The sequence below is a fragment of the Piliocolobus tephrosceles genome, chromosome 9 (assembly GCF_002776525.5).
Source record: "Piliocolobus tephrosceles isolate RC106 chromosome 9, ASM277652v3, whole genome shotgun sequence".
Taxonomy (NCBI): Eukaryota; Metazoa; Chordata; class Mammalia; order Primates; family Cercopithecidae; genus Piliocolobus; species Piliocolobus tephrosceles.
In genome coordinates this window covers 49,838,864-49,865,246 of record NC_045442.1, presented here as the reverse complement: position 1 = coordinate 49,865,246, position 26,383 = coordinate 49,838,864, and the positions used below count along the sequence as shown (strand labels likewise).

General features: G+C 33.4%; 1 protein-coding gene across 1 annotated transcript in view; it reads left to right on the top strand.

Annotated features, from left to right (window-relative positions):
- The window catches only part of PCDH15 (protocadherin related 15), a 791,018-nt gene that overhangs the window by 726,750 nt on the left and 37,885 nt on the right, over window positions 1-26,383 (top strand). Inside the window, exons 26-28 of the mRNA XM_026454840.1 lie at window positions 572-787; window positions 6,615-6,703; window positions 26,204-26,380. Of these exons, the coding sequence (XP_026310625.1) occupies window positions 572-787; window positions 6,615-6,703; window positions 26,204-26,380 (482 nt within the window). The remainder of the gene's footprint in view (window positions 1-571; window positions 788-6,614; window positions 6,704-26,203; window positions 26,381-26,383) is intronic.

The following is a 26,383-nucleotide window of genomic DNA, read 5'->3' as shown; positions in this document are numbered from 1 at the left end:
TAGCCTATCTATCACCTCAAACAGTTATCACTTCTGTGTGTTGGGAAAATTCACTGTCCTTCTTATAGCTATTTGGAAATATATACCATTGTCAACTATAGTTATTCTACAGTGGTATAGAGCTCTAGAATGTATTCCCCCTATCTAGGACATTATGTTACATGAAATAAGCCAAGAACAGAAAGTTAAACACCACATGTTTTTATTCATATGTAGAATCTTAAAAAAAGATGATCTCATAAAAACAAAGTGTAGAATACAAGATACTGGAAGCTGGGAAGGGTAAAAGGAAAGGAGGGGTAGGGAGAAATTTGTTAAAGGGTACAAAATTATACCTATGTCCTTTTTATTCATATGTCAGTGGTTATTATCATTCTAATAACAACCACTCAAAACTGTGAACACAAAGTCTATGAATCTACATAACTATATCCAGAAAAAATAGACATTTAGGAGGGCTTTATTGTGTTGTTATTACATAAGAAACCTCATTCTTACAAACAAAAATAAGCCATTTCATAAAGGTTATCTTTTCCTGCTTAATTATAATCTCTTTTTTTTCTCCTCCTAGGCTACTGATAAAGATACGGGCAATTATAGTGTCATGGCCTACAGACTCATAATACCACCAATTAAAGAGGGAAAAGAAGGATTTGTAGTGGAAACATATACAGGGCTTATCAAAACTGCTATGCTCTTCCATAATATGAGGAGATCCTACTTCAAGTTTCAAGTTATTGCAACTGACGACTATGGGAAGGGACTGAGTGGCAAAGCCGATGTACTTGTAAGTAGATAAAACTTCAGGAAAGGGGAAAGAGCTGCAATACTAGCCATGGGTCAGTGTTTTCAGCTTATAGAACTTCTAAGATTAATTTAAAATGGGTTTTCAAAAACATAATTATTATTAATTTTCACCCAGATGGTTAGTCACTATAGTTTAGGAATATGTAAATATATGGTTCATATATATAACACCATAAGGTGTTTATTTTTCTTGACCTTTGAGGAAAACATTATAATATTTGAAAAAATATGATTGCAACAACCAAGGTATAAGCATTGGATTTCTATTTGGTCTTCAAAGCTCATTTTTAATATAGTGTTGTCCAGTGCTACATAAAAATTTTAAATGCTTCACAGAGTTATACTATGGAAATTAAACTATGAAATTATTTGTTTAAATTACTTTCAACATTTTGTAATTGAGAATACAAACAAAATGTTTGGTGGCAAATTTTGTTCCAATAGTATTTATTTCTTTGTTTTATCAAAGTCCCCAATGATGACATTGATTAGCTTTGACTAAGTTATATTTGGCTATAGTCAATAATATCATTGTTCTAATTTTCACTTAGGCTGTGCAGAAGTTCAGTGATAGATCATTTGAAAGGGAATTTTGACACCAGCTTTTATTGAAAATATTTAACAGCAGTGCATATATCCTGTGGACTCTTTACCAACTTGAAAGTATGGATTATTTGGACTTTTGTCTGATGAATCTAATACAAAGTATATTTATTGGAAATATTTGTCACATAAAGACAGATCAATAATAAGTTGTCTTTTGTTCTTTGCATTGTACATTTTTATTTTTTCACAGTTCAACTCATTTAGTTCCCTGGACAAGCATAACCTTCATGTACATGCAGACATTAATGATTAAATATTTTTCTTCTTAGATAATGGTGAAGAACAATCACCATGATTGTGGCCCAAACAGTCCTCCAGGAGCATTCTCTTTTTTAACAGTAAAGCTGCAATAGAGTAAATGAAGGCCATTCTAAGACAAGAAGTTTTGACACAGGAGATAATAAGTTTGACATAAATTTATGATCAAATTAATATCGGTAAACTTTATAGAACCTTATACACTTATTTTTATGAGATCATCTTTTTTTAGATTCCATATATGAATAAGGACATGTGGTTTTTAACTTTCTGTTCTTGGCTTATTTCATGTAACGTAATGTCCTATTCTATATTCTATTATTTAAGATATACACATTTTGGTGCTTAAAAGCTAAACAATAGGCCAGGTATAGTGGCTCACACCTGTAATCCCAGCACTTTGGGAGGTTGAGACGGGTGGATCACTTGAGTCAGGAGTTTGAGACCAACCTGGTAAAACTCTGTCTCTATTAAAAATGCAAAAATTAGCTGGGCGTGGTTGTGAGCACCTGTAATCCCAGCTACTGGGAGGCTGAAGCAGGAGAATCACTCAAACCCAGTAGGCAGAGGTTGCAGTAAGCCAAGATCAAGCCACTGCACTCCAGCCTGGGCGACAGAGCAAGACTCTGTCTCAAAAAATAAAAAATAAAATAAAAAATAAATAATAAAGTCAGTACACTAAGTGTAAGTAAAATACTATAAAAATCAACACAACCAAAATATAATCTTTACATAATATATAATTTTAATATATAACCTTTAAATATATATCAATCTAATTATATATGTATATATTATGTACATATTAGTGTACATATGAGATATAAAGTTTATTTTTAATATTTGAATTCCATACCTATTGTGTGGAAATTTAAGAATATGCCTTTTAATATCATTCAAAATATATTTACAAAGAAAGAAATTTAATTTTAAAAAACCATAATTTGTTATATATAGATATCATATTCTGATGCAAGCTAATAACATCTAGTACGCCATCCCAGCCAAATGATATTTATGATAAGCTTTGTAATCCTACCAGTCAAGAGAAAGGAGATATGAGATAAATAAGAGGTTTATGCAGACAGTATGAGTGCCCAAACCAAGAAGGAAGAGAGATGACGACAAGTCTGAATAAATTACAAATGTGTACTCAGCCCAGAAGAGTGTGAGAGGAAAAATGAATGAGGAATGGCCTGAGACACGGTGAAAGGGGGAGGGTTTTAGGGAGAGTAGGCTTTGATCCTTTGTTACTCAGGCGGGGTGTGGGGAGATTTTTTTTTTTTTTTCTTTTGGTTTAGCTTTAGGAAATTGGCATTAATTGGCTTAGGTTCCCTGCCCCTAGACCCAGGAGTTTCCTGTTTAATCCACCATTAGAAAACTATCACGAATTGGCCGTAGATTCCCTGGCCCCAGACCTTGGTGTTTTCCCTTTGATTCAGCTTTAGGAAGTCAGCACAAATTGGCCTTCGGTTCCCTGCCTCCAAACCCTATTCTCCTGCATCGGTATCCATTTAAATTAACGACTAAAACCCTCCAAATGAGCTTTTGCTTTGTTCAGTAATCACTCTATATTTTGCCTCAACGTCACAGAAAATCTCTGCTCCTAATTCTCCAATACCTTGTCCTCATTCTCACTATGGCCTGATTAACTGGCATGCTATTTCACAGAAAACTAATACTAAAGCATTTAGAAGGACACTTCTATGACTCCTAGCACTAAATCTACCTACCCTCCAGGATCTAGACCAATGCTCTTTGCCTTCTTTCTAGCTCCTTTGGATGAATTATCTCTGTTTTTATCTAAAGCCTGTACATCTACTTATGCAGTAGATTCAATTCCCACTCGCCAGCTCTTGGACATTGCCTCAGCAGCTCTCCCATTTCTTTTCTACATTATTAATATAAATTTCCTCCTTATATCAGATTATTCTTACAACAATGCTTTTTTTCTATCTTCCAAAAATTATAAAATATCTCTTGATCTATATCACCTTCTAGCTGTCATCCATTTCTCTATTGTTCTTTCTAGCAAAATTCTGTTAGAATTGACTTATTTCTCACTGTTGAATCTCTCTTAAACCCTCTAATCATGAGTGTTTTCTCTCCAATCACTCTTCCAAAGTATTCTTGTTGATGCCACCAATGACTTCCATGTTAAGAAATGTACTGATATGTGAGTCCTTATCTTACTTGAAGAGGACAATAATGGTAGACATACAGAATTGTTCAGGCCAATTCTGAAATCCTGTTGGGTATATATAATGTAGATCTTCATCCTGGGAGCAGGAGATTTCCTTGATTAAATCCTGTTTCTACCCTAAGATAGAAAAGCTTATGTTTGGTCTTCCTCTGTGGCTGCTCAATCTATCCTCCACTAGTTACTACTTAGTTCCTTTCCCACCTTTGTTTTTGTTCACATCTTATATAATATTTGTAAAGTGTTACCGATTTCTGTTATATACAGCCTGACACCTGCTTGTATGCTTTTTTGGATCTATATCAGTAAGAACCTTGCAGAAAATTCATGCACATGTGAAACAGATTTTTTTTTTTTTTTAATTTAAGTCTACATTGCAAGAATCAGATAATTTAAAGACAGTTTACTGAAGGGTCTATTTTTGAAGGCCTGGGCAGGATGAATGTAGGGAAATAAGAGACATTGGAGAATTAGAGGAATACTAATAGTAGAGATCTCTAACAGTCTGTCAGCCAGAAAAGGTGAGTTGAAGCACATGCTTACCAGACCAGGAGACAGATGTGTGAGAAGAGGACAGTTTGACAGGTCAGACCGTCCTAACAATTCTCCACTGAAAGACCCAGTAATAAGGAGTTATTTCTCCTACTCATTTTCCTCTCTTTTCCATTATCCTGCTAATGCTCCCTACTAATCACCATATCCATGACCCACATCATGATCCAGGGGCCTTCTCCCAACAGATGGTAGAATTAGGAATTGCTTCAGCACTAGTCCCACTGCAAAAGCTCCTCTGCCCTGAGGCCAGGACTCCAGTACTTCTGAGTCCAGCAGTTAGAGGAGATGATGGGAACTTCAGGGAACAGAGAATGAGGCCTATAATTCTCATTGGGATAACACCTTATAGTTACTACTTGTTCCAGGTGGTTTGCTTTTTATCAAAACTTTTAACTGTTTCTGGTCCAATGTTAAAAGTAAATAAAAAAGGAGGAGAAGGAAGGAAGAAAAAAGGAAAGGAGGGAGGAAGGGAACAGTTATACAAGTTTCATATACATACTTCTTGAAATTTTTGTCATGTAATTTTACTGCTAAAAACTCAAAAACAATAAAACAAAAAATATTTCTATGCAACTTCTATATCCTTTTTACTCAAGACCAATAAGAAAAGAAAAAATGATACAAAAACTGTAATGATCCCTTTTGCTAGTGAAGTTAGATGTGTTTTGTAAAAAGACAATCAAGACTCATTTACATGTTGAAGGGAAATTTAGTCATTTGGTCCTGGACTCCAATAATGGATTAGGGGCACAAAGTTAAAACTGCCAGCATAAACTGCTTGCTCAGAAGTAGTAATCAGACCTACTCCTGTCTTAATAGAGTCTTCAGACATGATTGATTAGGCTCACACAATGGTTTGATAGATTTCTAACTAGTAGCAAACATTTTACATATTTTGGATTTCTTTTTTTCCTGAAAAACTGAAATATCTAGGAAATCTGGATTTTTTTTTTTTTCCCACATTGCAATATTCCTTAGAGGTGAGTAGTAGCTGACCTCTTCAGCTGAGTTACGTGCTCTTGGATTTGTGTTACTTCCACTTGTTTCTATCATTTCATACTTTTGGCTACTTTTCTCATTTAGGTTACCTGCATGGTTCCTAAAGGCATTTGAGTTTGTGACCCCTAATGGGGTCTCTATATGTAAAGAACCTGGAGCCCATAAAAAAATGTATGGCAACGTGAAATTACTCCCTACTGTAGATTGTATTGAGATGCGGTGCTAAATATGCCTAACCCAGAGTGTTCAATTTATGATTCCGGTACAAATGCATTTATATTTTAATAGTGTGTAAATGCATGTGCATGATAATATATGGCCTTTTAGAATTTTTACATCAGTATTGAAAAATAGTAAAGAGCACAGGTTCTGGTGTAAGACAGACTGCATTTAATTAGGATTAAGTTATTAAATATATCTTCCATTTATGTTTTTTATTTTAAAATTGAAATGATCTTAATAACAAGCTGATTCTTTTGATAGATTTCAATGAGTTAAACCTGTAAAATATTGAGGAAAAGACTAAAAGCCATGTTGTAAGCACAGAATAAATATTTTTATTTTTTTCTCTTTTTCAAATGTAAGATCATAGAAGAAATTCAGTAGATTTTAAATGAATGAGACATAGTTATCAATTAGCCATTAAATTAACTCATTTAACCCATAGGTAAAGTTCTAAATATATATCTCTACCTACACAAATTTAAACTTGGTTAAATAGATAAGAAAACTATATGTGATGACCTCATAGAATGAATTATTCTAACTAGTCATATCTCATATTCTTAGTTACAATGAATAAATGATCTCTCAAGACTTATAAAATATAAAACATATTTTTCATTATCTTGGGTGTTCCTTAACAATCAAATTAAAAAAAAAAAATGCCACCCTTCATGTCTCAGTAAATACCCAATAAAACAAACACAAAACCAAAAGCAATTGAAATCACTCAGGATTCTTAATTTCTAGGTAAACAACAAATAGTTTCTTGTGCTCAGTCTGCCCCAGTTAGTCTCCAACCCCTTGTGTAGATCGTATAATTAAAAAAAAAAAAAATTGTTCCTGAATTTGAAAATGAGAAACCACTGTGTCTATGCATAGTAGGGAAGAGGTAATGTGGGGGTTTTCTGATTATGGAAATTTCAGTGAGTAAAAATTAAATGAATTCTGTTTTTTCTTCTTTCAGGTCTCTGTGGTCAATCAGCTGGATATGCAAGTCATTGTTTCCAATGTGCCTCCTACTCTAGTGGAAAAAAAGATAGAAGATCTAACAGAGTAATTGATTTTGTTTCCTTATATATTTATTGTTACATGATCGTGATTTTTAACTTTTTTATTTTTTAAATTTTATTTTAGATTCAGGGGATACATGTGCAGGTGTGTTACATGGATATATTCATAATGGTGAGGTTTAGGCTTCTAGTGTGCCAACCACCCAAATAGTGAGTACTGTAGCCAATAGCTAATTTGTCAGCCTTCATGCCCCTCCCATCCTCCCTCCTTTTGGAGACCTAAGTGTCTATTATTTTCTTTCTTTACGTCCACGTGTACCCATTGTTGACTATCATTTATAAATAATAACATGCAGTATTTGAACAGCTATAATTTTAATCTTGAGTGGGTCATTTTAATCATTACAATGTTCAGATTAAGTACATGTTAAAACAGTGTTTTAATACTAATTTAACTTACTGTTTACTCAAAGTATATAGTCTAATTGGAAATAATTTTAATCTTGAGTGGGTCATTTTAATCATTACAATGTTCAGATTAAGTATATTTCAAAACAGTGTTTTAATACTAATTTAACTTACTGTTTGCTCAAAGTATATAGTCTAATTGGAAATATGTGAAGATTTTGAGAATATCTTCAAATAAGGATAAAAATTAGATGTAAGATTTTATTATTCAGAATGTTTTGATGTATCAAAACCTCAAAATGCTGCATATGAAAAATCATAACATTCATGGATTGAATATATACCTTGATTTTGTGGCTCCCATTTAGTCAAAAAGCAGTCTGGCCAGTTCAGGAAGTATGTCATTGCTCAAAGCAATGTGTCTAAATACCTAGAGATTACTCTTTTAAAGCCAAGTTGACTAATATTAAGCAATGTACATGTTTGAAATTATTGTAAAATATGTGACATGTCCCTCTTCCTCCTTAACACTGTAGACTTACCATGGCTGAGTATGTTACAGTTAACTCCAATCTAATTGTGATTATTTGTTAAACTGCGGTTCTCATATTTTGATACTATAAAAGATTATTAAAATATCTTTACTATTTTACCCTTAATTACCCTAATTTAGCTGCCATCATTTTAAACTATTTTTCTTTTTTTGGTTATGTGAATAATTCTTTAATGGTGAATTCTGAGATTTTGGTGTACACAAGCAGTGTACACTGTACCCAACATATAGTCTTTTATCCCTCACCTCCATCCCACCCTTTACCCTGAGTCCCCAAACTCCATTGTATCATTCGTATGCATTTGAGTCCTCAGTTTCCACTTTTGAGTGAAAACGTATGATTTTTTTTTTTTTTTTCATTTCTTAGTTACCTCACTTAGATAATGGTCTCCAATTCCATCCAGGCTGCTGCAAATGCCATTATTTTCTTTCTTTTTATGACTGAATACTATTTCATTATATATATATACACCCACCCACACACACATACATATATATCACATTGTTTTTTAACTTTTAAGTTCCTGGATACGTGTGCAGAACATGCATGCTTGTTACATAGGTATACATGTGCCATGGAGGTTTGCTACACCTATCAACCCGTCATCTAGGTTTTAAGCCCTGCCTGCATTAGGTTCTTCTTCCATGTCTTCTGTTGATTTCAGTTTGACAGCGGTCAATTATCGTCACTGTCAATTTGCCTTTCTAGCAAAATATCCTCACTTCAGCTTGCCAGAAGAAGCTTCAAATAGTCAGGTAACTAAACTTTTAGTAATTACATGCCAAATAAAATACAATAGTCATGGATTAAAGTATAAGTGATTTTCCCATAACAAAAACATATATGATTCATAACAAATATTTCAGGATAGTTCACAAATTTAACCTTTTGGTGTCACATAAATTGTTTTATGAGGGTGATGGTTATCAACATTTATGCATGGAACATCAATTGTACAGTGTCTTTATTTCTGCAGAAGTAGTTTATATAGACTGAGCATTTTCAAAATAATAGCTGATAACACTTTAAAAATAATTGGAATTATGCCTAACTTTTAGCTGCTTTAATAAAAGCCTATTGAGACAGGCTTCCTCTGATTCCATTATCTATTACATGAGAAATGATACTTCCCTTCAAATTTTAACCCTTGATTCTGCTTTATTTTTCTACAAAGCAGTATCTACTGTTATTATTATATGTTAATTTCCCACTAAAATATTATCTCATGAATGTATACACTTGTGTTTTATTTCTATAACTCCAGTTATATAGTAGACACTTGATGCATTTTATTTTATTTTATTTTATTTTATTATACTTTAAGTTCTAGGGTACATGTGCATAACGTGCAGGTTTGTTACATATGTATACATGTGCCATGTTGGTGTGCTGCACCCATCAACTCGTCAGCACCCATCAATTCATCATTTATATCAGGTATAACTCCCCAATGCAATCCCTCCCCGCTCCCCCCTCCCCCCTCCCCATGATAGGCCCCAGTGTGTGATGTTCCCCTTCCCGAGTCCAAGTGATCTCATTGTTCAGTTCCCACCTATGAGTGAGAACATGCGGTGTTTGGTTTTCTCTTCTTGTGATAGTTTGCTAAGAATTATGGTTTTCAGATGCATCCATGTCCCTACAAAGGATGCAAACTCATCCTTTTTTATGGCTGCATAGTATTCCATGGTGTATGTGTGCCACATTTTCTTAATCCAGTCAGTCACTGATGGACATTTGGGTTGATTCCAAGTCTTTGCTATTGTGAATAGTGCCGCAATAAACATACGAGTGCATGTGTCTTTGTAGTAGAATAATTTATAATCCTTTGGGTATATACCCAGTAGTGGGATGGCTGGGTCATATGGTACATCTAGTTCTAGATCCTTGAGGAATTGCCATAGTGTTTTCCATAATGGTTGAACTAGTTTACAATCCCACCAACAGTGTAAAAGTGTTCCTACTTCTCCACATCCTCTCCAACACCTGTTGTTTCCTGATTTTTTAATGATTGCCATTCTGACTGGTGTGAGATGGTATCTCATTGTGGTTTTGATTTGCATTTCTCTGATGGCGAGTGATGATGAGCATTTTTTCATGTGTCTGTTGGCTGTATGAATGTCTTCTTTTGAGAAATGTCTGTTCATATCCTTTCCCCACTTTTTGATGGGGTTGTTTGTTTTTTTCTTGTATATTTGTTTGAGTTCTTTGTAGATTCTGGAAATTAGCCCTTTGTCAGATGAGTAGATTGCAAAAATTTTCTCCCATTCTGTAGGTTGCCTGTTCACTCTGATGGTAGTGTCTTTTGCTGTGCAGAAGCTCTTTAGTTTAATGAGATCCCATTTGTCAATTTTGGCTTTTGCTGCTGTTGCTTTTGGTGTTTTAGACATGAAGTCCTTGCCCATGCCTATGTCCTGAATGGTACTACCTAGATTTTCTTCTAGGGTCTTTATGGTATTAGGTCTAACATTTAAGTCTCTAATCCATCTTGAATTAATCTTCGTATAAGGAGTAAGGAAAGGATCCAGTTTCAGCTTTCTACTTATGGCTACCCAATTTTCCCAGCACCATTTATTGAATAGGGAATCCTTTCCCCATTTCTTGTTTTTGTCAGGTTTGTCAAAGATCAGATGGTTGTAGATGTGTGGCATTATTTCTGAGGGCTCCGTTCTGTTCCATTGGTCTATATCTCTGTTTTGGTACCAGTACCATGCTGTTTTGGTTACTGTAGCCTTGTAGTATAGTTTGAAGTCAGGTAGCGTGATGCCTCCAGCTTTGTCCTTTTGACTTAGGATTGTCTTGGCAATGCGGGCTCTTTTTTGGTTCCATATGAACTTTAAAGCAGTTTTTTCCAATTCTGTGAAGAAACTCATTGGTAGCTTGATGGGGATGGCATTGAATCTATAAATAACCTTGGGCAGTATGGCCATTTTCACGATATTGATTCTTCCTATCCATGAGCATGGTATGTTCTTCCATTTGTTTGTGTCCTCTTTTATTTCACTGAGCAGTGGTTTGTAGTTCTCCTTGAAGAGGTCCTTTACATCCCTTGTAAGTTGGATTCCTAGGTATTTTATTCTCTTTGAAGCAATTGTGAATGGAAGTTCATTCCTGATTTGGCTTTCTGTTTGTCTGTTACTGGTGTATAAGAATGCTTTTGATTTTTGCACATTAATTTTGTATCCTGAGACTTTGCTGAAGTTGCTTATCAGCTTAAGGAGATTTTGGGCTGAGACAATGGGGTTTTCTAAATATACAATCATGTCATCTGCAAACAGGGACAATTTGACTTCTTCTTTTCCTAACTGCATACCCTTGATTTCTTTCTCTTGCCTGATTGCCCTAGCCAGAACTTCCAAGACTATGTTGAATAGGAGTGGTGAGAGAGGGCATCCCTGTCTTGTGCCAGTTTTCAAAGGGAATTGTTCCAGTTTTTGCCCATTCAGTATGATATTAGCTGTGGGTTTGTCATAAATAGCTCTTATTATTTTGAGGTATGTTCCATCAATACCGAATTTATTGAGCGTTTTTAGGATGAAGGGCTGTTGAATTTTGTCAAAAGCCTTTTCTGCATCTATTGAGATAATCATGTGGTTCTTGTCTTTGGTTCTGTTTATATGCTGGATTACGTTTATTGATTTGCGAATGTTGAACCAGCCTTGCATCCCAGGGATGAAGCCCACTTGATCATGGTGGATAAGCTTTTTGATGTGCTGCTGAATCCGGTTTGCCAGTATTTTATTGAGGATTTTTGCATCGATGTTCATCAGGGAGATTGGTCTAAAATTCTCTTTTTTTGTTGTGTCTCTGCCAGGCTTTGGTATCAGGATGATGTTGGCCTCATAAAATGAGTTAGGGAGGATTCCCTCTTTTTCTATTGATTGGAATAGTTTCAGAAGGAATGGTACCAGCTCCTCCTTGTACCTCTGGTAGAATTCAGCTGTGAATCCATCTGGTCCTGGACTTTTTTTGGTGGGTAGGCTATTAATTTTTGCCTCAATTTCAGAGCCTGCTATTGGTCTATTCAGGGATTCAACTTCTTCCTGGTTTAGTCTTGGGAGAGTGTAAGTGTCCAGGAAATTATCCATTTCTTCTAGATTTTCTAGTTGATTTGCGTAGAGGTGTTTATAGTATTCTCTGATGGTAGTTTGTATTTCTGTGGGGTCGGTGGTGATATCCCCTTTATCATTTTTTATTGCGTCTATTTGATTCCTTTCTTTTCTTCTTTATTAGCCTTGCTAGCGGTCTGTCAATTTTGTTGATCTTTTCAAAAAACCAACTCCTGGATTCATTGATTTGATGCATTTTATTGAAAGGACATTTTACAAGCAAATCATGATGCCATTTTCTTTATTTTGAGACAAAATTTATCAAACTGAAAAAATAGCAAAAATATAATTTTGCAGGAATGTATAAGATTTTAATGCCTCTTAAGTAAATAGGATGATATGAATAGGAAAAATCATGTAAGTTTCAGGTCTTGAGAGAATTGTCTCATTGTGAAGGAAGTTCTGACTTCATAAAACATTGAGTTTAAAACATTAAATCAGGCAAATAATTTAATCTTTTCAACCTCAGTTTCACCATTTGTTGATAACAGCTAATAAAATCTATATAATTATTTTGAAAACTAAATTTTATAATGTATCTAGGACAATAGAAAGTATGACTATTCAGTGAATGGTAATTATTCCATATAAATGGAGCTAGCAGCTCAAAATCAGTAGTTAGGTAGAGAGTAGCTAGGAGTTTTGTACATTTTATTTAATAAGCATAGTTTGGTAATGGAATGCAGATTAATGATTCAGACACAGAGATTTAGATCCTATTATAGCTCTGTAACCTCTGGACAAGATACTTAACACTTAGAGACACTTTTACTCTTCATGCAAATTGAAATAAAGACCTCTGTCTATCTCGTGTTGATTTTGAAAGAATTAAATATAAATCTGCCAGTTTAGTAAGCAGCACATACATGCCTCATTCCTTTTGCTGTGATTAAAAAACATAGTATAAACATTACCATCTTAAACATTTTTAAGAGTACAGATTGGTAGTTTTAAGTATATTGACATTGTTTCGAAATAGATTTTCAGAACTTTTTCATTTCGCACAACTGAAATTCAGTACCCATTAAACAAGTTTCCATTCCTGCCTTACCCCTAGACTCTGGGTAACACCCTTTTGTCTTCCTACATGTGTAAATTTTACTACTTAAATACATCATAAAAGTGAAAATTTGCAGTGTTTCTCATTTTGTGATTGGATTATTTCACTTAGCATGATATCCCCGTGATTCATCCATGTTACAGCATAGCATGTGATGGAATTTATTTTCTTGATAAAGCTGAATAGTACTCAGTGCATACCACATTCTGTTTATCTGTTCACCTCTCAATAGACATTTGGGTTGTTTCCCCCTCTTGGATATTGTGGATAACACTTCTATGAACATATATATTAAAATATATCTTTTATATCCTGCTTTCATTCTTTTGAGTGCATTCTCAGAAGTGGGATTGCTAAATTATACGGTAGTTCTAATTTAAAGAAAATTGTTTTCTGTAACAGTTTCGCCATTTTACAATTTTACCAGCAGTGCAGAAACTTTCCAGCTTCTCAAACTCCTATCAACACTGGTTATTTTCTGGTTCTTTTTCTTTTTTTATACATAGTAGCCATACTAATGTGTGAGATGATATATCATTGTCATTTGATTTTCATTTCTCTGATGATTAGTGATGATGAGCATCTTTTCAGGTGCTATTGACCATTGTATTTCATCTTTTAAAACATGTCTATTCAAGTCCTTTACACATTTTAAATTGGGTTACTTGATTTATTTTAGCTGTTTAGTTGTAGGAGTTTTTTAGATATTATGATATTAATCCCTTATCAGATGTAAGATTTGCAAATATTTTCTACCATTCCATAGGGTGCCTTTTCTCCCTGATGATTGTGTCACAATTGGGCAAAAAGTTTTAAAATCAGAGGTAGTCCATCTGTCTATTTTTGCTTTTGTTGCCTGTGCCATTGGCGTCATATTCAATAAATCATTGTCAAATCCAGTGTTACAAAACTCCTCTCATATGTTTTATTCTAGGCGTTTTATGGTTTGGAGGTCTTATATTTAGACATTTAATCCATTTTGAGTTAATTTTTGCATATGGTGTAAGATAAGGGCCCAACCTTATTTTTTTACATATGGATATTCCATTTTTTTTTAACACTAGTTGTTTAAGAAATTATCCCTTCCATGTCTGATTTCCTTTTGTAGATTTTTTTAAAACCTATGTAAATGTAAATTTAGAGTTTTCTTAAGCAGAAATATTTCTGATCCCTTTTTGAAACCTACATTAGTAGATGGAAGTGGTAGTGATAAGAACCGTTAAGACCTGAGTCAGCCCTCTGAAGCCCCAGCACTCCCCCATCCGTGTCTGGGGTGAGTGATGAAAATACACACATAACACAGGTAGCCATCAGGGTGCCAAATAGTTAATTAAATAGAAGAATTTATTGTTCTAGTGACGAGACCAATAAACACATTAATTCCCTGTGACATTTTTAGGTGACAAGTTATATTATCATCAAAGCCATTTCTATATTTCCTTCGAGACATCCCTATCTGATGAAGTGGAAAACTAGAATATCACGTGATCATCATTTTTATTTTTATTTTTTGGTAGACCAATATTTTAGGCAATAAGATAAAGTTTCCTTGGTAAGTATATAATTAGTACAAATGAGGACACATGATGAAAGGAAAAATAATGACCTGACATATCCATTTTACAATGGAGCAGGTTTTACAAAGATGAGTATACTTTGATAGCTAAGACCACAGTACCTGGAAAAATGGAATGATTGTAGTAAATCTTAGCTGCTATAATAATGATGATTACTCCTCACCTCACTGAATCGGCTGAAATGGCTATACTGAAATTTTTTTTTACTACTTTTGAGATTTTAAGCTTATAAAATTGACCAGTCCCCATATGTACTAAAACCTATTCCTTTTTGTATTCCACAAATTCCAGCGAGGATCTGCATCCACGACAGATCCCCTTGAATATCTATGCTCTGATGTATTTTCAGTTGATCTTAGAATTCACCTCTTTGTAAGCCTTGTGATTTTTTAAATTACTTTAAAAAAAAAATTAAGGCATAGGAGAAACAACTGTGAGAATAACATTAGGGACACCTAACTACAATGGACAGATAATTGGCAAATAATTGTCTAAAGAAGAAACTATGAAATGTTTGCATTTTATAACTTCTTTCTACTCCCAGTTCACCATGAAACTCAAATTAGAGGAATTTGTGGCTCTAAAATTTAAATCCTTAAGAATCTATAAAAGAGATATTTTGAAAAGTATAGACTCGAGTTTAGAAACACAGAGTTACAGTATTTCTGTATGAATCGGAACTGACAACTTATTTCTCAGAGTTGCTCAAACCCATCTCTTACCTTCTGAATAAAATATGAAAATTCAATTATAGTAGAGCTTTGCTGAAGTAGTTACTGACTTGATGTGGAAGAGCCTGAATTTTATGAAATATTTATGTAACACCTGAAATGTGCTGTGTAATCAATCTATAGTTCCTAGAATTAAGGTTACAAAACCTACGTTAGAAATGTAGCCAGGATATACATCACATATATAGAATTTATTTGTATAGTATATATATATAGTGTGTGTGTGTGTGTATATATATGTTTATATATATGTGTGTGTGTGTGTATATATATATATATATTTCTAGAAGGAGATTGGAAGGCTTCTCGGGAAGCATACCTATGAAATAATAACTGCTAACACATTTTCTTAAATCAGTGTAATAAAAATTTGGTTTTAAGCGGAAAGGTTGAGCTCCTTTTTATTTCAGAGAACCCAGGCTCATTTCCCAGAGCACCAAAGACTAGCTAGGAAGTCTAGGGCCACTATATCAAACTCTTTGAGTTTTTGCTTTTGTATCTTAAAGCTGGGGATTTATTGGTTAAAAAATAGTTACAGATTGTAACTGGAGATTTATCAGTGAACAAAGTGAAGTCCCTGTTGCCATGGAGCTTCTATTCTATTGCATAAAAATGGGCATATAAAATAGCAATGTTAGTAAATTAATATGTAATATGAAGTTATATAGTGATAACTGCAATAAAAACAGGTAAATACAAGTAGGAATGTAACAGTTATAAAATAATCTGAAGGCAATCATAAAAATAAAATACAAACCACAAATATAATAATAAATCCTACCATTTACTATTCAAGGTAAAATTTACTATTCTTGAAAAAAAGGTTTAGTGTGACTCAGCTTTATTCAAAGCCTTGGAAATTCATGGTTTTGACAGAAAGAAAATTTATTTACTACTTTTTGAAATATTCAGTTGGGGCATTATTTAGTAGAGAAATAGCCCGTTTACAAGAAGAATGACTTGTCTTTAACTCACTAGGTTAATTATAATGAAAGAAATCATAGTTCTTTACAGAACTGAAGATACCCCAGTATGCAATTACACAATTAAAAGCTACTGTTTGATAATAGTACTTGTGCACATTGGAGTAGCATCTTTAATGCTTAACTATTTGAAACGTAGAAAAGGTACAGATTTAAAATTCTATTTTTAGTTAAATATGGCAGAATTCTTAATTATTTCCAAAACTTTAGTATTGAGTTAATCACATGGAACAAAAATGGTTATAAACAAAGGTGCTCCATGACTTTCACTTCTGTTCTATTTTTGAGGCTTAAAATGTTTTATTTTACGTGGATTCTTAGTTATTATTTGAAGGAATGTTATCTTAGTCCAATATGAGTAAATTGTTTACTTTAAGGATTAATCATCTGCAAAATGGCTTAAATTCACAATAATTAGTGTTTTATCTCTGATAATATATTTCACATATATTAAGGTAAGCTTTTTTTATTTTGTGTGACTTGATTTTTCCAAATTTGTACATATTTTTCTATAAGCAAAGTCTACCGAAAGCAAATCACTTATCAAGTCTTAAGATTCCATTGCATATTGATTTTATAAAGAGTCCTGTATGCTGACATGTTTCTTCTAATAGATGTGTTTCTTATTTCAATGGTCATAATACTCATCATTCATTCACTCATTAACACATTTCTGAATGCTTATAGTCTATTATACCAGCTTCTGTTTGGGAAAAAAATTATATATAAAGAAAATAAATCAACTTTCTTAATTAATATTTGCTGAGAGATGTAACATTAAAAAAAAAAAGTCAATCATATTTGTGCCCTTTCCCCATGCCTTCTCAGCAACATAGAAAAAAAAAAAAGATTGAAAAAAATAAAGGATGAGGCATGACTGCCACGTTTAGGTAGTGCATTTTGTTGAATCAATATTCTTTCTACTTTTTATCTTTTTTACTTTTTAGTATTCAACCTTTTGGAGACAATGGAAAGCCAAAAGAAACAAATAAACGAACAAAATAGTTTCTATAATCCATTGAGGACATTTTCATTTTGCTTTTAGTTGAAAAAAGTTTAAAATCTTTGTGCTATTGTTGTTGTTTTCAAAAAGAGATAAATGGGATCTTCCCAGATTAAAAATACATTTTATTGGAAGACCAATTAAAAACACTATGTTTAGTTTTAAATCAAATATAAACATGTTTATGTTGTCTTTATTTGCTCTGTGAAAATAATACAAACAAAATTTGGGGGCAACTATTTTGTTTAAGAAAATAGCATGATCAAAAGATATAGATTACAGAAATAAAATTATCAATGCAAAATGAACCATTGTAATGAAGGTACCAATATATTGACTGAATCTTTGAATTGTGCTTCAAAATTTTAGAAGTGTTTGAAATGTTCTTATCAACTTATGATGGAGAAAAAGTAATTGATACAGGTATATTTTTCCTGAGATTTGAAGGGAAGGGGTTATTCATATTCAAAAGTGAAATTCACTCATAAAACACTAAGAAAAAAAATTTCAGGCCAACTTTATTTATGTTTTCATTTTAAGATCTAGAAATTCGGAAGAAAAGCAAAGAAAGACTGAGTGGGTAATCTTAAGTTATAATATAATCTGTTTTTCTCCCATCAAATATCATTCTGTTCAGTTGTTTATTTTTAAGATGTTTTGCTTGTACCAACTAGAAGATAACTAGAAAATAATTGTAGTGTAAAAATAAGGACATCATTATATATTGTTTTATCAAAACATTTGAATCACAGTTGCTTTATGGAGATCTCCAAAATACGTAGTGGACGTTTATTTCGTTTGAAATTCTTTCCTCTCTTCCTCCTCTTTTTTATGTTTTATAACCTAGAAGTTTTGCCAAATTGAACAGCTTATTATTTTTATAATTCACCCCAACCCATAGTACAAGGTAGATATATCACTTTCTTGAGAGACCACTTCAATCAGCAAGAGTCAATTCCTCTGTTCTCTTAATCCTATTTATTATTCTTTTCTGTGCTTTCTTTAATGTATTCAATTTACCACAGTCTGCGCTGCTGTTTTTTAATGTGAGACATAAACTCCACAGAATGTTTATGCAAGAGAATTCCGTTTGTATCAGAAAGTCGTAAATTATATTTTAGATGCTTTCATATATGTCTAATAAATATTAAAGACATATTTTAATTTTGTTTTAATTGTCTACTTAAAAAATTTAATTTTGTTTTGATTGTCTACTTTATTCCAAAAGAAATACCAGTAGTTTACAATGATTCACACAGGAAAAAAAGGTAAAATACGTTAAAAATGAGTTTAGAAAAATAAAGCAAACAGACAACAAAGAAATTAAAGAAAGGATCAGAGTAAGAGAAAGTAATTACAGAAATGCTGCAAAGGCCTGTGTAGTCCATATAGAGTAATCACAAACTTGACTTTCACCTTGTTAGGGCCAAAGTGAAAGAGGCAAACAAGCTAAACAAAAAGAACAGACTCAGTTACAAAATTAACAAAACCATATCTCTTCTGGTACAAAAGAACTCCTTCTAAATCTGATTCCAGATTAGGGGAAAATGTTTTTATCTTGTGGGATACCACAGAGAGGTTAGCATGTAATGTAATGAACAAAATGCTCCGTGGCACCTGGAGCACCATTTAGGCAGAGTAGAGTCCCTGTGGGTCTGTATTAATGGAGGAAAGAAATTCAGAACAGCAGGAACTGCATTCCTGTATTTTTATCCCTCCAGCCATCTGCAATGCCTGTTGATTCATTTAGCAAAGCTTTTGAAAAAATATTGATAAGTACTTGGGGTGGAACTCTCTATGATGCTAGATAAATATAAGCCATTTACCTGAACAAAAGGCTAAGTAGGGTTTATAATCATGAAATCTGAAGAGTTCTTGTAACCATCACAACAAATAGCTAACATTTATAGCATGCTTCATATTGGTTAGATTATGTGCATTTAATGGGTGTAGTCTCCTTAACTTATCATAGAGGATCTTTGAGGTAGGTTTGATTACTTTTCCCACTGTATAGATAAATTCCCTGAAACTTTGAGAGGTTAACTAATTTCCACGAAGACACAGTAGTGGAGTTTTAATTTTAATCTACATCTATCAGCCACCGGCAGACGGAGTTTCCTCTGTTACATTGCCTCTTAGGAGGCAAACCTAATTAAAAACCCAACCCATCTTTTCTTGAGAGTAAGCTGAGCAGGCAAAACCTGAAATTCTCATCACATGGTAATTTTAACTCAACTCATCCACACAGACAAATGGGTAATTAAGAAGATGGCTGCTGCAATAATTTTAGTGTAAAAAAGTAAATAAATAAAAAGCTAACTCAACCATGAGTAAATACCCGTCTCAGCTATAAAACTATCAGTAAACACCTTACACTATAGTTTTTCATAATGCAATTTCTAGTGGAAATTAATTGAAGATGTATATACAGGTAACTGGATAAGGTAATGCTGTAAATTGAAATTTAAGGGCATCTACCAAAAATAACTTGGCTCCAGAAAAAGTAAGTTAAGCGAATCAATTGTTTATTGACACCCTTAGTTTGTGATTTTAAAATAATGCTATTTGCATAGGGAAAAAAAATCAGTTAAATAAACCTTTCAGCATTTATTCTAAGAAAGTTATTTAGATAAAGTTTGTATTGGACATTAATTAGTATGTGGTACTATACTAAAATATGTTACATAAAATGTATTACCTATATTAACATATTTCTTCAGAAGTTTTCTGTTTTTAAAACTTTTTCTAAAGGTGACATGATTAAATAAATATTAACAGGAGTATGTTATAGAGCATTCAAAGTAAAGTAGAACAATAAAACCTTAAATTAAAATGTAATTTTTGTTCAATAATTGTAATTATCATTCAAATTTAAAACATTTTTTTTTTCACTTTTTAGAAGACTAATCAAAGCCAGTTTTCTGTTTTGAGAATGTTTGACATAATCAGATACTGTTTTGCTTCATACTTGATTGTACTATTTACATTTTAAATAGGTATATTGCTACCAAGAAGTCAGATTCAGGGCAATTTTTGGCATTCACTTTTAATTCTTTGTGTGTGTGTGTGTGTGTGTGTGTGTGTATACATACACTATGGATATAACCTAGTTGTACATATTTTGGGGATATATGTGATACTCGGATTCATATATATAATGTGTAATGATAAATCAGGGTAATTGGAATATGCATCAACTCCAACATTTTTCTTTGTATTGGGACCATTACAATTCTTCTTATGTAGCTATTTTGAAATATATAATAAATTTTTTAACTATAAATTACCTGCCATAGTGTTGAATACTATAACTTATTTATTTTCTCTATCTGTAATTCTGTATCCATTAACCATCTTATCATTATCCCAATCTTCCTCCCCTTCTCAGCCTCTGGTAAGCACCATTCTACTCTCTACTTCCATGAGATCCATTTTTTAGCTCACACATATGAATCAGAATATGTGGTATATATATTTTTTGTGCCTGGCTTAGTTCACTTTACATAATAACCTTCAATTTTATCCATGTTTCTGCAAATGACAGGACTTCGCTCTTTTTTATGGCTAAATAATATATAACACATTTGCTTTATTCACTCATCTGTTGATAAACATTTTGGTTGATTCCATATCTTGGCTATTGTGAATAGTTCTGTGATAAACATAGGCATGCAGATATGTCTTCAATATATTGATTTTCTTTCTTTTGGATGTTTATCTAGCAGTAGGATTACTGAATCATTTTATAGTTCTATTTTTAATTTTTTGAGGAACCTTCATACTGTTTTCCATAATGGCTGTACTACTTTACATTCCCCCCAACAGTGTATAAATCTTCCTCCTTATTCATATCCTTACCAGCATTTGTTATTTTTTTGTTTGTTTGTTTGATAATAGCAATTCCTGTTGGGATGAGATAATATTTCATTGTGATTTTGATTTTCATTGCCTTGATGTTTAGTGATGTTGAGCATTTTTTCATATGCCTATTGGCTCTTTGTATATATTCTTTTGAGAATTGTCTATTCAGATCTTTTTATTTTTTTAATTTTTGTTATTATACTTTAAGTTCTAGGGTACATGTGCACAACGTGCAGGCTTGTTACATATGTATACTTGTGCCATGTTGGTGTGCTGCACTCATCAACTCGTCAGCACCCATCAACTCATCATTTACATCAGGTATAACTCCCAATGCCATCCCTCCACCCTCCCCCCTCCCCATAATAGGCCCCGGTGTGTGATGTTCCCCTTCCAGAATTCGGGTGATCTCATTGTTCAGTTCCCACCTATGAGTGAGAACATGTGGTGTTTGGTTTTCTGTTCTTGTGATAGTTTGCTGAGAATGATGATTTCCAGCTGCATCCATGTCCCTACAAAGGACACAAACACATCTTTTTTTATGATTGCATAGTATTCCATGGTGTATATGTGCCACATTTTCTTAATCCAGTCTGTCACTGATGGACATTTGGGTTGATTCCAAGTCTTTGCTATTGTGAATAGTGCCACAATAAACATACGTGTGCATGTGTCTTTATAGCAGCATGATTTATAATCCTTTGGGTAGATACCCAGTAATGGGATGGTTGGGTCATATGGTATTTCTAGTTCTAGATCCTTGAGGAATCGCCATACTGTTTTCCACAATGGTTGAACCAGTTTACAATCTCACCAACAGTGTAAAAGTGTTCCTATTTCTCCACATCCTCCCCAGCACCTGTTGTTTCCTGACTTTTGAATGATTGCCATTCTAACTGGTGTGAGATGGTATCTCATTGTGGTTTTGATTTGCATTTCTCTGATAGCTTTGGCCCATTTTTAAATTGTATTATTTGGTTTTTATCTGTTGAGTTCCTTATATATTCTGGTTATTAATCTCTTGTTGATTAGATAGTTTGCAAATATTTTCTCTTATTCTGTAGGTTGTCTCTTCACTTTGTCAATTGTTTCATTTTCTGTGTAAAAGCTTTTCTGCCTAATGTAATCCCATTTGCCTACTTTTGCTTTCATTGGAAAATTCATATTTCTTTGGAGTCTTACAAAATCTTTGCCCACACCAATGTCCTGAAGTCTTTTCCCAATATTTTATACTAGTAGTTTTACAGTTTCATGTCTTACGTTTAACCTTTTAATCTATTTTGAGTGGATTTTTGTACAAAAAAAGATCATATTTTGTTCACTGATATATTCTATGTGTATGGAATGGCGTCTGGCCCAGGATAGGCATTCAATGAACATCTTTTGAAGGAATGAATAAATGAAAATTTTCCTGCTTAACACTTGCCTGAGTTTTGCTCTAATTTTTATGACACATTCTGATTCCAATTTAATTTTTTACATTTTTAAACTAGAAAATATAGATTTATATGAAGAATTTTACCACAAAGTTAGAGAGGAAATAGGGAGTTAAATATATTTTTTTAAAATATAACTATATTGTTCTTTTATTCCCATTATAAAGAAATTTAAGCAATATAATATATGAAGAAGAAAGTTATAAAAGGTAAACTCAAAATCATAACATCCAGCTCTAAGCCCTATTAACATTATATAAGCATCACTGTGGACATCTTTCTTGATATGTGTGTGTATGATACAAATATTACGGGTGAGATAAACATCATTGCAAATATCTTTTTCTTTGTGTGTGGGGGGGTATAGGTATATATGTGAGGAAATCTATGTACATATAGGTAATGAATATAGATATAGAAAATATTTAATATATAGATATAGACGATAAATGAAAAGAGATTTTTACAAAATGTTCTCATTTAAAAGGTATTAAATTTAGTTTCACATAAATTTATAAGAAAAAGATACAGAAGTAGTTAAGATTAGGCTATATCTCTTTTTATCATAAGATAGACTTTATCCCAAAAGATCTTTAAAAGTTTAACAAAAAAGTGCTCAAGGTGAAGACATTATTGCATGTTATAAATGACATAATTTGTTTTTAGACTTATTTTTTTCATTGTTGCCTGCTACCATGAAGATATTAGTACAGTTATATTTTATTCTATATCTAATTTTTTTTTATGTGCACAACGTGCAGGTTTGTTACATATGTATACATGTGCCATGTTGGTGTGCTGCACCCATTAACTTGTCATTTACATTAGGTATATCTCCTAATGCTATCCCTCCTCCCTCCCCCCACCCCACAACAGGCCTCGGTGTGTGACGCTCCCTATCCTGTGTCCAAGTGTTCTTACGTTCAGTTCTCACCTATGATGGAAAACATGTGGTGTTTGGTTTTCTGTCCTTGCTATAGTTTGCTCAGAATGATGGTTTCCAGCTTCATCCATGTCCCTGCAAAGGACATGAACTCATTCTTTTTTATGGCTGCATAGTATTCCATGGTGTATATGTGCCACATTTTCTTTCTTTTTCTTTTTTTTTTATTATACTTTAAGTTCTAGGGTACATGTGCACAACGTGCAGGTTTGTTACATATGTATACTTGTGCCATGTTGGTGTGCTGCACCCATCAACTCGTCAGCACCCATCAACTCGTCATTTACATCAGGTATAACTCCCAATGCAATCCCTCCCACCTCCCCCTCCACATCTAATATTTTTAGTGACATGATTCTGCAGTATTGCACTGAAAAATAGAAAAGAACCCAAGCACAATAAATATGTTTCTTCACTGTAGGATGGTACACAATTAATCTATGCATATATGAAGAATTTCCTTGGAATATGTCAAATCAATGCCAAAATGCACCGGAGAAGGCATAAATTGTTAGAACAAAGTATTGGGACAGACAGCCACCTATTGCATTGTATTTAACTATGTACTCCTGTTTGTGTTTTGATTTGTGAACTGACTACACTAGTGAAAAATATACTTTCCTATTAATTCCACAAATTAGTTAAAGGCCTTGAATGAATTTGAGACAAGGAAGAAGCTTATTAATGGAAATATTTAAGTCAAATTAATAAAAATAATATTCATTTTATAGAATAGTTACTGTGTGCTAGGAACTGTGTAAAAGCTTTATTTCATTGAATGCACATTCAACCCCATGTGGTACATTATTTCCTTGTTTTCTATTTAAGGAAACAGAGATGGCCAGATGTGATGCTCATACCTGTAATCCCAGCACTTTGAAAGGCCAAGGCGGGCAGATCACTTGAGGTCAGGAATTTGAGACCAGCCTGACCAACATGGTGAAACACTGTCTCTAGTAAAAAACACAAAATTAGCCAGGTGTGGTGGTGCTTGCCTGTAATCCAGGCATGAAACAGGAGAATCCCTTGAACCCAGGAGGTGGAGGTTGCAGTTAGCCGAGATTGCCCCTTTGCACTGCAGCCTGGGCGACAGAATGAGACTCCATCTCAACAAACAAACAAACAAAAAAGCCTGAGACTTTGAGAGCTTAAGATTACTTGTCTAAGGTTATGCAATTGATAAGCAAAGGAAATTAAAACTGAAGCCAAACCTCTGTGCTCCTCAACATTATATCGTTATTGCTTGTGCCTCCTACAAAATGTCAAGAGTATAATATGGTTTGACTCCGAGGCCTCTTATTTTTGTTAAATGAGCATAAATCTCTCAGGAAAAAAATGCGAAAAGCACAGTCCAAATGATGTTAGGCTAGTCTATGTCTCTGAGTACATCCATTATCTTCAGATTTCCTTTTTTTTTTTTTTTTTGGTGATAGAATCTTGTAGAATCTTGCTCTGTTGCCCAGGCTGGAGTCACTGCAACCTCTGAACCTCTGCCTCCCGGCTTCAAGCCATTCTTCTGTCTCATCTCCCAAGTAACTGGAATTACAGGCATTCAACAATTAACTGGTATTTGCCCAGTGAATTTGTTCCTCCTCCTTTTTCCCACATCATCTTTTCTTTAGTCTACTTCAAGAATATCATCAGAAAAGAAATTGCAAAGCCGAGAGACCAGTGGGCATGGTGTGGTGACCAGAATCTTCAATAAGACAGACTTCAACAGTGCTGGGTTACAAACATTTAAAAACAAGCAAACAAACCAACATTTCACTATGATTGATAGTGTCTCCTGGCATGCACTGGTAGAACTATTTCCTCCAAAGTTTATAACCTCATCATTCTAGTAACAAGGACAAACCAAGCACATACAAGACTCTTAAGGCAATATACTTTCAATAGAGCAAGAAATATGACAATTGTGGCATTAGAAGCAAAAGTTATTTTCTGATGTATAAAAGAATTTGAGAATATATTGCCCTTCTCCCCCCAAAAAAACCTCTAAGTAGAGACGCAAAAAAGAGCATTGAGTCTATAAATTTTAGAATGTTTATCATGTATAGTAATTAAAATTCAGTTATTTAAATTTAAACATCTATAAATATTGAATTATATGCTCTTAATGTTTATATACTTGGGTTAATAATATAAAGTTTTTAATAAGGAATGGGACATTTGGGAAATGGTAATAATTCATACTTTCAATTAAAATCCAGTAATGAGATGGGAAAATTATTGATTAACATTGTCTCTGCTTTTTAAATTGAATATCAGTAATTTATACGAGATAGTATATGTTGTTTTTATTCACTAAATAGTGTCTGAGATTTGTATGCCATATTTTTATCTTAACGTGGTAATAATTTCATTACAAAATATGTCCACATTCTCCCATTGCTGTGATTCTGCAGGGATTTTTATACCTTTGGGAAAACAGGCATCCTAGTCCTGCTTCTTAGCATATAGCTTCGTGTCATGTGTCACAGACTCTAGTGGGAGACGTAATTTATGACACCAACCATGTGAAGTCAAGGGTTCTAAGACCCCATGTCTCCTATAAAGTATAGACAGCTTTATTTGTACAGCATATTTGGCATTTCCCATGAGCCATGTAAAAGCTCAAATGGTATCATAAATTCAAAAACCCTAAAGTTAAATAGGACATGGTTAGTGACCTTTTCTACCTTATTCAGCTTCTAGCATCATTGGGAGCTAAATGCTGAAAAAATATAGAGAATGTTTTTCAAGGGTTTATATTTCAATAAACATTAACAAAAACCAGGCTGTCATCATTTTTCATTTACTAAATGTCTTTTCAAGTTGAGAGTAATTTTTTTCCCCAGAAAGCCCATTGGACTGTCATGTTTGTACTTTGCTTGATTTATAGGATCTTGGATCGCTATGTTCAGGAACAAATTCCTGGTGCCAAGGTTGTAGTGGAGTCCATTGGTGCTCGCCGACATGGAGATGCCTTTTCCCTAGAAGATTACACCAAATGTGACTTGACTGTCTATGCAATCGACCCCCAAACCAACAGAGCCATCGATAGAAATGAGCTTTTTAAGTA